The 15,195-nt window shown below is 45.9% G+C and overlaps 1 protein-coding gene across 1 annotated transcript in view; it reads right to left on the reverse strand.

The window, feature by feature from the left end:
- Window positions 1–2,742, reverse strand: part of LOC125448464 (uncharacterized) — a 60,869-nt gene extending 58,127 nt beyond the window's left edge. Inside the window, exon 1 of the mRNA XM_059641284.1 lies at window positions 2,635–2,742. Within this exon, the coding sequence (XP_059497267.1) occupies window positions 2,635–2,683 (49 nt within the window). The 5' untranslated portion in view covers window positions 2,684–2,742. The remainder of the gene's footprint in view (window positions 1–2,634) is intronic.
- Window positions 2,743–15,195: the final 12,453 nt, after the last annotated feature.

Consider the following 15,195-nt stretch of genomic DNA (forward strand, 5'->3'; position numbering starts at 1 on the left):
TGGCTCACACATGGCTCAAACGACAGGAATGCCAAATATCATGTGCTTCCCAGACTTTAGCTGATGCAGAGCGCAAATATACCCAGATAGAAAAGGTATGTTTGACAGTCATGTTTTGTGAGAAAGTTCCACCAATATCAGGCCCTATGAAGAAAGGCTGAGGGACTTGGGTCTGCTCTCATTGGAGAGAAGGAGGCTAAAAGGGGATTTAATAGAGACATACAAGATGATCAGAGGATTAGATAGGGTGGATAATGAGAGTCTTTTTCTGAGCATGATGACTTCAGCTTGTACAAGGGGGCATAGCTACAAATTGAGGGGTGATAGATTTAAGACAGATGTCAGAGGCAGGTTCTTCAGTCAGAGAGTGGTAAGGATGTGGAGCGCCCTGCCTGCCAATGTAGTTAACTTGGCTACATTAGGGGCATTTAAACAGTCCTTGGATAAACATATGGATGATGATGGGATAGTGTAGGGGGAGGGGCTTATATTAGTTAACATGTCAGCGCAACATCGAGGGCCGAAGGGCCTGTTCTGCGCTGTATTGTTCTATGTTCTATGTTCTATGTTCTCTCTCTGTCTCCTTCTTTCTCTGTCTTTTCTGCCTTTGTCTGACTCACTCTGTCTCATTTTCTCTCTGTCTCCCTCTCATCTCTCTGTTTACCACACAGACACACACACACACACACACACACACACAGACACACACACACACACACACACAGACACACACACACACACATACACACAGACACACACACTCACACACACACACACACACACAGACACACACTCACACACACACAGACACACACTCACACACACACACACACACAGACACACACACAAAGACACACTCACACACACACACACACATACACACAGACACACACACTCACACACACACACACACACACACTCACACACACACACATACACACAGACACACACACTCACACACACAGACACACACACACACACACACACAGAGACACACACACACACACACAGACACACACACACACACACACACTCTCACACACACACACACACACACACTCTCTCTCTCTCTCTCACTGTCTCTCTCTCTCTCCATGTCTCACGCTTTCTCACTCTCCCTCTCTGTCTCTCTACCCCTCTGTCTGTCTCGCTCTGTCTCTGTGTTTCTGTTTCTCTTGTCTCTCTGTCACTCTCTTGCTGTCTCTCTCTCCATCTGATTCCCTCTGTCTCACTTGCTCTCTCTCTTTCTCTCTCTCTGTGGCTCTTACTCGTTCTGTCTCTGTCTCCCTCTCTGCCTCTCTTTGTCTGTCTGTCTCTCTCTATCTCCCTGACTTTCTCACGCTCTCTCTCTGTCTCCCTCTCTCTCTCTGTCTCCCAGTTTCTCTCTGTCTCTCCAACTCTGTCCCTCTCGCTGTCTCTCTCTTTCTCTGTCTTTATCTCTCTCTTTTTCTGTCTCTCCCTCTCTCTGTCTCTCTCCCTCTCTGTCTCTCTCTCTCTCTTTCCCTGACTCTCTCTCTCTCTGATATGTTCATATCTTCCCAATAATGTGGTAGACATGACGGTACACAACACTCCAGATAATATCTAACAAGTGTCTTGTACAAGTTCAGCATCAGCTCCCAGCTCTTGTACCCTACGCCCCTATAAGCTAATCCGAGGGCACTGTGTACTTTAGGAACCACTCTCCCTCTGTTCTGCCACACATTCTCTCAATTCTCCTACTTGGCCATTTGGTCCATCAAGTCTGCTCCACCTTTCAATGATATTGCGATTGATCTGATTGTCCTCAAATCCACTCCCTGCCCCTCCAATAACCCTCGATTCCCCTTCCTAATTAAAAATCTCAACCTTCAATACACTGAACAACACAATCTCTGCAGAGAAGAATTCCACAGATTCGCTCCAACCCACTCGGAGAGAAGAAATTTCTCCCTGTCTCTGTCTTCCCTCTTATTCTGAAACAATGCACCTCTGGTCCCAGACTCTCCCACACAAGGGGAAGCAACCTCCCTTTACGTCCTCCCCCTGAATCAAGTCATCTAAGGATCTTCAATTCGGTCACCTCTCATTCTTCAAAACTCCAATGAGGACAGGCCTGACCTACTTAACCCTCTCCCCACTTGGACAATCCCTCTGTAAGCAAGATCAGCCAAGTGAATTTTCTCTGAATGGCCTCCAATACCTGTCAATATTTTCTTGGATATGGGACCCCGATTCTGCTCACTGTATCCCAGCTGTGGCCTGACTAGTACCTTGCACAATTTTAGAAAAGCCTCCCCAATTTTATATGACATTAAGTTCAAAAGAAAGACCATTTGCCTTCCCTATAACCCGCTGAACTGGGATGCCAGCTTTTTTTTGTGATTCATGGATGACGTCTCCCCCAGTCACTCTGTCCCTGTGACTTTCTGCAGTCTTTCTCCATTCTAATAATCTTTATCTCCTCTCTTCTTCCTGCCTAATCAAGTACCCTCATGCCTCTCTGTTATTAAATCCCACACTCGCTGCTACCTCCATGGCGACTGTTGCCTGGTGATATCGCACACAGCCGTTCAGATTTCTAATGGGATTTCCGAGACCCGCAGCCAGTATTTTGACTGGGAAGTGACAGAAAGATGCGGGAGAGTCACTCACCCATCACCTGCAGGAGCATGAAACGGGTGCCGCTCATGGTAACCTTCATCCTGAGGGGACCCAGCACTCTCACTCTCTTTCCATCTCTCTCCCTCTCTGTCCGATGTAAGGGAGATTAAACAGTGATATGAGGAAGCATGCCGGCGTCTGAGGAACCTACAGTTTCGAATCTGGGGAGAAAGGACTTGGATTCTTGCGACATCCCACGTGCTCCGTGCTCCTCCCGTTGCCGCGGTTCCCTGTCCCTTCTGTCAGCAGTTCCATGCCTCGGGTAATAAATCTATGTGCTTTATTAAATGCTTTCTCCTTGTCTGCACACTTCCCCCCAGCCTCTGTCCTTCAATAATCTGTGCACATGTCCTCACCCCAGCTCTTTTTGCAACACATCATTTTTACAATCCTAACCTGCATCTTATATTATTTAGCAGCACGACTGGCAGGGAGGGTGAGAGCTTTAGATGCTCAGATGCAGTCCAGGAGGCTGTAACTGGGACAGATGAGACCAGATGGGTATTAAACGTGAGGCTTACCACACCTCAGGCGAAGGTGGGGTAGTATTTGATAGTGATCTCAGACCATATGGGAATCGAAACTGCACTGTATGCTGCTTTGCAAATCAGCCATCCTAACTGAGTGAGCTCAGTCAGATTCACACACACTCACTCACACCCACACACTCTCACTCTCACACACACAGGCACTCATACTCTCACAGAATCTCTCACACACACTCACACAGACACACACATGCTTGGACTGATACACACACTCACACACTCGCCTACACCCACACACTCTCATGCAGACTCACACACATACACCCAGACTCTCACAAACACACACACATATGCACTCACCTACACCCATATATGCACACATAGACACACGCATACACTCACACAGACTCATACGCTCTTACTCATGCACTCACACACATGCACTCAGATTGATACGCCTATACAGTGTGGTGGCTCAGTGGTTACCACCGCTGCCTCACAGAGCCTGGGTTTGATTTCAGCCTCAGGCAACTGTCCATGTGGAGTTTTTTTGCTCTCCTTGTGTCTGTGTGGATTTCCTCCCACAGTCTAAAGACGTGCAGGCTAGGGCTCCGTGGTTGTACTAAATTACTTGTAGTGTCCAGAGTTGAGTACGTTAGGGTGGATTGGCCATGCTAAATTATCCATAGTGTCCAGAGATTTGCAGACTAGGTGGGCACTTGAAGGGTCAGAATATTTAGGACTGTGGCGGGGAAGCTAGTGCAAGAAAGTGGGACCTGTGTAGATTTAGAGTCTTGACTCGATGGGCCGAAGGGCCTGTTCTGGACTTTATGAATGAGGAGACATTAAGACTGTGCCATAGATTAACCTCGACAGGCTGAACTGGAATTTCGCAGCACTGACATGGGAATAGGAAGAGGAAGTGGGAGTTGGATGAGAAAGACCAGCAGGCAGGAAGCAGAACCGGATGGCACTGGCGATTTTACAGAGTCAGTTTTTTCAGAGTTCAGACAGAAGCTATTGCAAGTCAAAGGGTCAGGTTTGGCCCTGAATCTGTCCTAGAGGAGCTAGCCATGGGGTGTGTCGGGGAGGGGTCGGGATATAAGAGGTGACATGACCAGCCTAGTCATTGAGAAGGGGGCCCATACCAGTAGTCTGGTGGTCCTGAGCTTCACTGGGGATCCTGGAGGTCAATGCAACCATAATGGGAGCAGAACTAGGCAATTTAGCCTATTGGCTCCATCATTCTATCATGGATGACATATTTCTCAACTCCATTCCTCTGGTAACACTTGTTCCCTTCCCAATCAAGAACCTGTCTCTGCCTCAAACACACCCAATGTCTTGACCTCCATGGCCCTCTGTGGTAATGAGTTCCACAGATGCATCACCCTCTGGCTGAAAAAATTCCTCCTCATCTCAGTTCTAAATGGCCATCCCTTCACTGTGCCCTTGGATTCTAGTCTCTCCTGCTCATAGAAACACTTTTCTCATGTCCATTCCATCCAGGCCCCTCAGTATGCAGTTTTGATCAGATTCCAAACAGTCATCCAACAAGTACAGACCCAGAGTCCTCAACTGCTCATCATATGACAAGCCCTTCCTCCTCAGGGATCATTCTTGTAAACCTCCTCTGGAGACCCGTCCAAGGCTGAAACATCCTTCCTTAGAGACAGGGCCCAATAACTGCTCACGATATTCCAAACATGGTCTGACAAGAGCCTTATGCAGTCTCAGCAATACATTGCTGCTCTTGTATTCTATTCTGCTCTTGAGTGCTAACACTGCTTTAAATGCCAACTGAATGTGCACAGTGACCTTGTGAGAATTCTAAACTGGGATTCCCAAGTCTCTTTGTGCTTCAGATTTCTGAAGCCTTTCCCCTTTAGAAAAATAGCCTACGCCTCTCTCCTTCCTAGCAACGTGAGTACACATGTTCCCACTTTGTATTCCATTTGCCAATTCATTGCTCAATCCACAAATATGACATTTTATTTTCAGTTGATGAATTCCCGGTGAAATTTTGATAGAGTCTCTAAAGGGTTTGTTCTCCCTGAGTTATCCCAATCATGATAAGTTGGAAGTTACATAAGGGCTGTGTCATCTACTTATGTTGTGTTTTCAAAAACTGGACACGACTGAGAAAGTTTTTTTTTAAAAACTCGCAAAATATCTTAGACAGTTTGGAATAAAAGGCTGGTGCAGATCCACCTGTTCCTATAAGGAAGCTTAAGCTTAGATCCCTGAAAGGGCAGGTTAATCATTAAGAAGGCACTCGGGACCCTTATCTTCATCAGGAAAGTGTAGATTCTAAGATGGGGGTGCTGTTGGAACTGTACAGGACTTTAGTGAGGCCTCAGCTGGAGTTCTGTGTGCAGTTCCAGTCTCCACTCTATAGGGAGGATGTGATTGCACTGGAGGAAGGGGTGCAGAGGAGATTCATCAGGATGTAGACTTGGGGCTGAGCATTTCAGCAATGGAGAGAGGCTAGATAAGCTAAGTTTTCTATGGAGCAGTGATAGAGGGTGGAGCCTGACAGAGATGTGTAAGATTATGAGGGGCACAGACAGTTGGGCGAGGGGGTGGATAGGAAGCAGTGTTTCCCCTTAGCTAAACGGTCATTAACTGGGGTCAGCGGGGGGAGGCGCTGTCATTTTAAGATGAAAGTTTGAAGGCTGATTTGAGGATTGTATCACCCAGATAGTGGTAGGGGTATCAATGACAGAGACCTTTCTGCCTGGTGAGAACTGTACGATTGGCTCGTAGATAATTGAGCAGTTTGGAACTAAGAGCAAGTTACGGGGGAAAGATAGAGAGAGAGAGAGAGAGAGTCTGTATCAGCACTGCCTTGTGCTTACATGAGGACCTTGAACAGTTCATCAACTTTACCAACACCTTTCACCCCAACCTCAAATTCACCTGGATCATCTCTGATACCTTCCTCTCCTTCCTGGACCTCTTCATCTCCATCTCTGGTAACCATCTCAACACGAACATCTATTTCAAACCAACCAACTCCCACAGCTATCTGGACTACACCTCTTCTCACCCGCCCTCCTGCAAGAATGTGATCCCTTACTCCCAATTCCTCCGCCTCTGCCGCATCTGCTCCCGAGATGGGGTGTTCCATTCCAGATGACCTCGTATTTAAAGGACCACAACGCCCCTCTCCATTGATCTGCAATCTCTTCAATTGCAATTCTTGCATTTCCCGCACTTGTGTGCTGAAACCTCCTCTGCCCAATAAAAATAAAGACAGAATACCCCTGGTTCTGACATACCACCCCACCAGCCTCCGCATCTAGTGTATCATTTCCACCACCTACACTCCGACCCACCAAAAAGAGATATTTCCCTCTCCACCCCTATCTTTCATAGGGATCGCTCTCTCTGTGATAGTCTCATCCACTCCACACTCCCCACTGACCTCACCACCCCCGGCACCTTTCCCTGCAACCGCAGAAAGTGCTACACCTGCCCCTATGCTTCCCCCCTGACCTCCATCCAAGACCACGGACGATCTTTCCAAATTCAAAGGGGATTCACCTGTGCATCCTCTGACCTGGTTTATCGCTGCTCCCAATGTGGCCTCTTCTACATCAGTGAGACCAACAAGAGACTTGGAGACCGTCATGTACAACATCTGCGCTCTGTTCGCGACAAATGACGACACCTTCAGGTCGCCAACCATTTTAATTCCCCCTCCCATTCCCTGGGTGACATGTCCATCCTGGGCTGCCTCCAGAGTCGCAAAGACACCATTTGGAAACTGGAGGAGCAGCACCCCATATTCCGCCTCGGGATCTGACAGCCCGATGACCTGAACGTAGAATTCAACAGTTTTAAAATATCCCCAAACCTGGCCTCATCCAACCTTCCTTCTCACCCCCGCCTCAATGGCCTGACACAATCTGTCCATCTTCTTTCCCACCCCCATCAGCACCATTCCCCTCTCTCTATTTATTTTGAAGCTCCCTTCACCCTCCTCAGTCCTGATGAAGTGTCTAGATCTGAAACATTCACTCTCCTGCTCCTCTGATGCTGTGTGACCTGCTGTGTTCCTCCAGCTCCACACTGTATTGACACTGACTCCAGCATCAGCAGTTGTAGCTTTCTCCTGGAAATTGGCAAACCCTGTGGAGGACAGCCTTACAATATAAAATGGTGTAGCCAGGACCGGTCAGATGGGTCTGATTGGGGCAAATGGAATTTAGTCTGGTTAAGGGTGATAGAATGCAATTGGGCAGGAGAAAGAAGGCAAGGGAAGGCATGATGCACAGTCAGACCCTGGGAAGCAGCAAGGATCAATGGGAGCTTGGCGCGCATGTTCACCATCCCCTGTACGTATTGGGACAGGTAGAAAAAGTAGTTCAGAAGGCCTGTGGGGTCACTTGGTTAGAGACAAGAAAACTGCAGATGCTGGAATCCAAGGTAGACAAACAGGAGGCTATAAGACCATATGACCATGAGACATAGGAGTGGAAGTAAGGCCATTTGGCCCATCGAGTCCACTCCGCCATTTAATCATGGCTGATGGGCATTTCAACTCCACTTACCCGCAGTCTCCCGTAGCCCTTAATTCCTTGCGATATCAAGAATTTATCAATCTCTGGCTTGAAAACATTTAACATCCCGGACTCCACTGCGCTCCGTAGCAATGATTTCCACAGACCTACCACTCTCTGGCTGAAGAAATGTCTCCTCATTTCCATTCTGAATTGACCCCTTCTAATTCTAATTCCCAGCGTCCACCCTTTCTAAGCCATGCATTATCTTGTACGTTTCTATTAGATCTCCCCTCAACCTTCAAAACCCTAATGAATACAATCCCAGGATCCTCAGCCGTTCATCGTATGTTAGGCCTACCATTCCAGGGATGATCCGTGTGAATCTCAAGGCTGGAAGAACACAGCAAGCCAGGCAACATCTGGAAGAAAGGAGCAGCCAATGTTTCGGGTATTGTCCTCCTTCACCTTCAGATTAACTCCTCCTCGAGACTCAATGCATGTAAATGTAGCCTTGTATATTTAGGATAATAAAATGTGAGGCTGGATGAACACAGCAGGCCAAGCAGCATCTCCTTTATTATCTTGGATTCTCCAGCATCTGCAGTTCCCATTATCTCTTGTATATGTAGGAGATGGGTTTGGCTGTTTGGACAGTCAAACTCCGAAGCTTATTTATTTCCTTAAGAAGCTACTGTACAGAACTGAAATGTACTTATGACTAGGTATATCTTCAAAGATATTTATTATGAATAAAGTATATTTTTGAAATATAAAAGGCAGTGTGAAGACTGTGGGTAGCAGATAGCGACATTCTCCAATACCACTGATTCTGACAAACAACGCCACCAGGTGTAGAGAGGGTAGAAATTGCAGAAAGACCGCAGAGTAATTTCAGCAATAAAACTTCAATTTTGAGAACACAATTTGTTGCCAAAGGGTGTCCTACAGTGACTTATAGCTAATGAAACACTACAATGAATCCAGATCTTTTGAACTGGAGTATTCTTAAAAATACAACAACCCAAGATCCTACAAATGCTAGGTCAGGACAAAAGAAGAGTTTTTTTTGGATGCGCGTTCAGGAATCAGTATTGGGCCCATTCCCAGTGAAACCTCTCCCTGAACATAATCCAAACTGTGGCCAAGGCATTTTTGTCATTCCTCTGAAGAACAAGTGGGCCTTTGGCTCAATATCTCATCCAAACAACAGGGTCAAATCTGAACCTGACACCAATTTATCTGTTAACTATCCCAGAGGAAGAGCTGAGGAAGGGGGTTAGAGCAGAACTGAGCCTAAGGAATTTCCACATCTTAACAAAAAAAATCAGTTACAGCCAGTTCCCATGTGGGTGCTCACATCCCCTTGCTTCGGTTTGGAGCAAATGAGTGAGTGAAAGGGGATAATAGTACCAGTGATAATGGGAACTGCAGATGCTGGAGAATTCCAAGATAATAAAATGTGAGGCTGGATGAACACAGCAGGCCAAGCAGCCAAGACCCTCTCTGATGAAGGGTCTAGGCCCGAAGCGTCGGCCTCTCTGATGAAGGGTCTAGGCCCGAAGCGTCGGCTTTTGTGCTCCTGAGATGCTGCTTGGCCTGCTGTGTTCATCCAGCCTCATATTTTGTTATCTTGAGTGAAAGGGGATGTTGTTTAATGTCAGAATAAGCTCAGCCAGGCAGAGAGAGATGGTGATAGAAACTGGCAGTGAAAGGGAATGTGTGTTTTGGGGGTGTAATAGAATTAAATTTAGGTGGGAAAAGACAACTGTTAGTTAAATGCTGTATTTCACAGATTGAATACAATCACATTTCCCAGTCCCTCCCCCAAACACCCACACTCCCCACCACCAGGAACACTGACTGGATGATCAATCCCAGCCTTGTCCTGAGATTCCCAGAATCATTGATCCCTGTCTTTAGCCAATTCCATGCACTCCAAGTTGTATCATCGACTTAATGACCTGTAGACAGCAGCTCCTCTGTTCACGCAGCTACCAGCAGAGTCATTAAACATCAGACTGTAGACCCACTCACATCAGCACCAGCTCCTCTATACTCACAGCTTGGAGCAGAAACTACAGGTAGAAAAGTAACAAATGCCAGGGCAGAAATACAGATATATCCATACATAAACTATTTACAGCATTCTATACACATATGTTCTGAGGTTGGGTGGAATACTTATGAAGTGGCAGGGAGGACGTTAGAATTCGTTGGCAAAAATGATAGTGGGAGATAAAAGGCAGTGTGTTGCCCCCTTAAAAAATATTGTGCTCTGTCTGTGATTGGAAGTTCTGTACAGAGAGCCTCAAAAAGTGAAACAAGTGTACAGGTGGCAGGCAAAATAGTAGTCTGGTTTTGATGTTTTGACACGTTTAAAATTTGGCCGACTAATTTAAACCAAGCTCTCAGCAATTCAAAGCCAATTGAATTTAAGAACTGATAGTGTTGACAACCTGAAACCAATCATGTAAGAGTTTGATGTGTCATAGGGGATGTGTAAAAAGGTTTTTGAAAATCAGGGAGACTGAAACTTCAGCTGCAGCAAAAGCAAGTGTCCCACCTGAGAGACAAACCTGGCTTTCATGCAAAACCAAACAATCCATCAAAAGTACCACAGCAGTTTTAGCTCCAACCCGTCACAAACAAAATTACACAAAGAATCATTCCTGACAGCAGAAACATCGGAAGAAAGGCTTTTGTGGCTTAATGGGGAAAGGCAGAGTGTTCCAGAAAACACAAGGCTGTGCGAATTTGGAGAGATCAAGTGTTAATTTATATTTTTTGCTCATTAATTGGTTTATATGAATGGGATAACACGGTGTGAAGCTGGATGAACACAGCAGGCCAAGCAGCATCAGAGGAGCAGGAAAGCTTGACGAAAGCTTGAAGAAGGGTCTCGACCTGAAACATCAAGCTTTCCTACTCCTCTGATGCTGCTTGGCCTGCTGAGTTCATCCAGCTTCACACCGTGCTATCTCAGATTCTCCAGCATCAGCAGTTCCTGCTATCTCTGTAACAACCTATATAAATGGGAATTGAGTTATTTTGGATAGCATTCCAGCACACTTCTGTCTCTTCGGACTCTATCCTATCATTTACTCCCTACCCCATCCCTGTCCTTATTTTCTGCATATAAACCAACATTTTCCCAGGTAACATCAGCTCTGAGGAAGAGTCACCGGAAATTTTAACTTTGACTTTTTTTCTTCACAGATTTAGCTCACTGCCACATGTCTTTTAGGCATGCCAACCTTGAAGAAGTCCCGCTCCTCTCTCCGATGGGATTACTGTTTCAATCTTTCTTCTTGTCCACTGATATTAATTTCGCTGTCACTCCTGGTGTTTGACCAAGTGTTTGCTAAAACTTGTTTCCACAGCCATATCACATTCCTCAGTGACTGCCTCTCATTGACTCCCTATTCATTCTCCTAGCCAAAATTTTATCAACTCCTTTGTCTATCCAACTGCTCCTCTCTGTCTTCCAGTTCTATCATGTCATTTACTCCCCAGCCCATCGACCTCCTTTTTGTTGGCATATAAACTGACATTTTCCCAGCTACCATCAATTCTGAGAAAGGGTCACCGGACGTGAAATGTCAACTCTGTTTACTTTCATTCACAGATTCTGCCAGACCTACTAAGCTTTTCCTGTAATGTCTGTTTTTTGTAGAATTTAATTCAGCGAAGGAATAGCTGGACCTCAGAAAGGAATTGTTTAATTTGCTAATAATTGTTAATTTGTTCATTTTCAGAGTTAAACAAATAAATAGTTTCTTGCTATTTATAGAGGGGAATCATTAACAGATTACGGAACAAAAGGTGAGCTTCTATGGGTGAATCAGGGGTAATTATTAGAAGGGAAGATCTATTTCTGTCACAACAGATTGGGGCTTGTGTGTGTGGATTTAATTATCAAAGAGGTTTGACTTTCACTGCCTTTTAAACAGATATCATACATATATGCACCAGCTTCTCGTTCATTGCATCCTGAAGCAACTGGTACATATCAAAAAGAAACGACTATATATGAGATTAATAAATTAAATATTTTTAAATATTTTATTAATACTTATATATACTCATAAATATTTTAAAATATTTTATTCATAAACAAAAATATACCAAAATAGGATTGGAAACAAAATATTTTTATAGAGAATTAACAGTTACATTTACAGGACATATAATCCGTACAATTGTCGGCAAGAGATAATGGGAACTGCAGATGCTGGAGAATCCAAGATAACAAAGTGTGAAGCTGGATGAACACAGCAGGTCAAGCAGTGTCTTAGGAGCAGGAAAGAGGCATTTTCAACGTGTGAACGTCCAGAATCTGAATCCTGATATAAAACAGTTGCTGGTAATGCTGTAGTTCCTGGCTTTTCCCAGTAGATGATGCTGCAGAGAGAGGTTCTGAAGACTCTGTTCGCCACAGTGGGAGCACCATCACTGCAAGGGCTGCAGTGGGTTGAAATGGACAACAAGTCGGACCCTGTCAGCTTCACCCACACGAAGAAGTAAATAAATTAGAAATTAAGTCATAAATGAGGAAATTACCTGAGAAAAATATGTAACAGGCAATACAGAACCTGGCTTTACACAAGGTATACAACAGGAACACTGATACAGTGCACAGAATTGAAGATAACACTTCCACTGGGATGTTTCATCCTGAGATGGCGCTGCTCAGAAGGGTTTGTGCAAAGTGGGAATTGATTGTTGATCCTAATCCTGAGCTCAGACTTTGCACCAGCAATCACTCGGTGACCACAGTACAGGGCTGATTTCCCCCCTCCCTGAGCCAGGCTCATTGCCTGGGAAAGCTCAGTTCATGCTGGACAGCCCCGTTCCCCAGAAGGTTTTGTTCTCCAGCAGCTCCATCCTGATGCTCGGGTGCTGTTGGCATAAGGCTCCAAGCTTCACCTGAACAGGTCACCTCACTCAAAGGAATACCATTTGATGCTTCATTTTGATTGTTGGAGTATGGGTTTTTAACACAATTCCTACGAGACCGAAAACAGTAGACCACAGGTTACACTAAAGGAGTCCAATATTGGATGCTGTGTAAAGGAGATGTTCAGGAGCACAGACCCATGACATGATACTCACCATCCTGGGGACCAATAGCAGCTGGAAAATGGGTGACAGGAGCTTCATGGCGAAGGTGCACAGAGTGTAGAGGAGAGGAGGCTTCTTGGGGAGGCAGCGGGCTAGAGCTGGACAATCCACAGGAGCTGTGATGACCAACAGAGGGAGGGCCAGAGGGGCGTGTGAGAGAACCTTGCAGTAGTTCCTCCTCTCACTGTGAGGGGTGTATCTGGGGAAACACAGTGAGCACAGAGATTTGGGTATTAAGGAAATCTGAGGTGGGCTTCCCAGTGACCGAACTCTCCTATATCCATAGAACATAGAACATAGAGAAAATACAGCACAGTCCAGGCCCTTCGGCCCACGATGTTGTGCCGTGGAATAATCCTAATCCAAAAATAAAATAACCTAACCTACATTCCCCTCAATTCACGGCTGTCCATGTGCATGTCCAGCAGTCGCTTAAATGTCACTAATGACTCCGCTTCCACGACTACCACTGGCAAACTATTCCATGCGCTCACATCTGTCTGGGTGAAGAACGTCCCTCTGACGTCTCCTCCATACCTTCCTCCTAACACCTTAAAACTATGACCCCTCGTGGCAGTCAATCCTGCCCTGGGGGAAAGTCTCTGGCTATGGACTCTATCTATACCTCTCATTACCTTGTACACCTCGATCAGGTCACCTCTCTTCCTCCTTCTCTCCAGACAGAAAAGTCCGAGCTCAGTCAACCTCTCCTCGTAAGACAAGCCCTCCAGTCCAGGCAGGATCCTGGTAAACCTCCTTTGCACCCTCTGCAAAGCCTCCACATCTTTCCTATAATAGGGCGAACAGAATTGGACACAATATTCCAAGTGTGGCCTCACCAGGGTTTTGTAGAGCTGCAGCATAACCTCACGGCTCTTAAACTCGATCCCCCTGTTAATGAAAGCCAAAACACCATATGCTTTCTTAACAACCTGATCCACCTGGGTGGCAACTTTGAGGGAGCTATGCACTTGAACACCAAGATCCCACTGTTCCTCCACACTGCCAAGAATCCTGCCTTTAATCCTATATTCAGCATTTAAGCTCGGCCTTCCAAAATGCATCACTTCGCATTTATCCAGGTTGAACTCCATCTGCCATTTTTCAGCCCAGCTCTGCATTCTGTCAATGTCTCGCTGAAGCCTGCAATAGCCCTCGATACTATCAACAGTACCTCCAACCTTTGTGTCATCAGCAAACATACTAACCCACCCCTCAACCTCCTCATCCAAGTCATTTATAAAAACTACAAAGAGCAGAGGCCCAAGAAAAGAGCCCTGTGGGACACTACTCAGCACTGACCTCCAGGCAGAATACTTAGCATCTGCAGCCACTCTCTGCCTCCTGTCAGCCAACCAATTCTGAATCCAGACACCCTGTATCCCATACCTCCTGACTTTATGAATGAGCCTGCCGTGGGGAACCTTATCAAATGCCTTGCTGAAGTCCATGTACACCACATCCACTGCTCGACCCGCGTCAACCTGTCTCGTGACTTCCTCAAAGAACTCAATAAGATTTGTAAGGCATGACCTGCCCCTCACTAAGCCATGCTGACTCCCTTTAATCACGCTATGCTTTATCAAATAGTCATATATCCTATCCCTCAGAATTCTTTCCAAAACCTTGCTAACCACAGACGTAAGACTGACTGGTCTGTAATTTCCAGGGATTTCCCTATTCCCTTTCTTGAAAAAAGGAACAACATTTGCATCCCTCCAATCTTCCGGTACGACTCCCATGGAGAGTGAGGAAGCAAAGATCTTCGCCAGCGGCTTAGCAACCTCCTTTCTCACTTCCCGGAGCAACCTAGGATAAATCTGGTCTGGCCCTGGGGGCTTATCAATCTTAATGTTTGCCAAAATTTCCAGCACATCAACTTCCTCAATCTTTATCTGTTCAAGCCTGTTTTCCTGCTCCTCAAAGTTCTCATTCACAACAAGGTCCCTTTCCTTAGTGAAAACCGAAGCAAAAAACTCATTTAGGGCTTCCCCTATCTGCTCAGACTCCACGCACAAGTTCCCTACGCTATCCCTGATCGGCCCTCCCTTCTCCCTGATCATTCTCCTATTCCTCACGTATGAGTAAAATGCCTTCGGGTTCTCCCTAATCCTTCCTGCCAAGCCTTTTTCATGCCCCCTCCTGGCACCCCCTCAGTCCACTTTTGAGCTCCTTCCGAGCAAGCCTGTAATCCTCTAAAGCTGGGCTTGACCCTTGCTTCCTCCATCTCACGTACGCTGCCTTTTTCTTTTTGACAAGAAGCACCTCTGTACCCGTCATCCAAGGCTCCTTAATCTTACCCCTTCTTATCTGTCTCAGAGGAACAAATTTATACATCACTTGCAACAACTGTTCCTTAAACAGCCTCCACATGTCTGTTGTGCCCTTTCTGTGGAACAATTGCTCCTAATCTGTACTTCCCAACTCCTGTCTGA

The sequence above is a fragment of the Stegostoma tigrinum genome, chromosome 41, assembly GCF_030684315.1.
Source record: "Stegostoma tigrinum isolate sSteTig4 chromosome 41, sSteTig4.hap1, whole genome shotgun sequence".
Taxonomy (NCBI): Eukaryota; Metazoa; Chordata; class Chondrichthyes; order Orectolobiformes; family Stegostomatidae; genus Stegostoma; species Stegostoma tigrinum.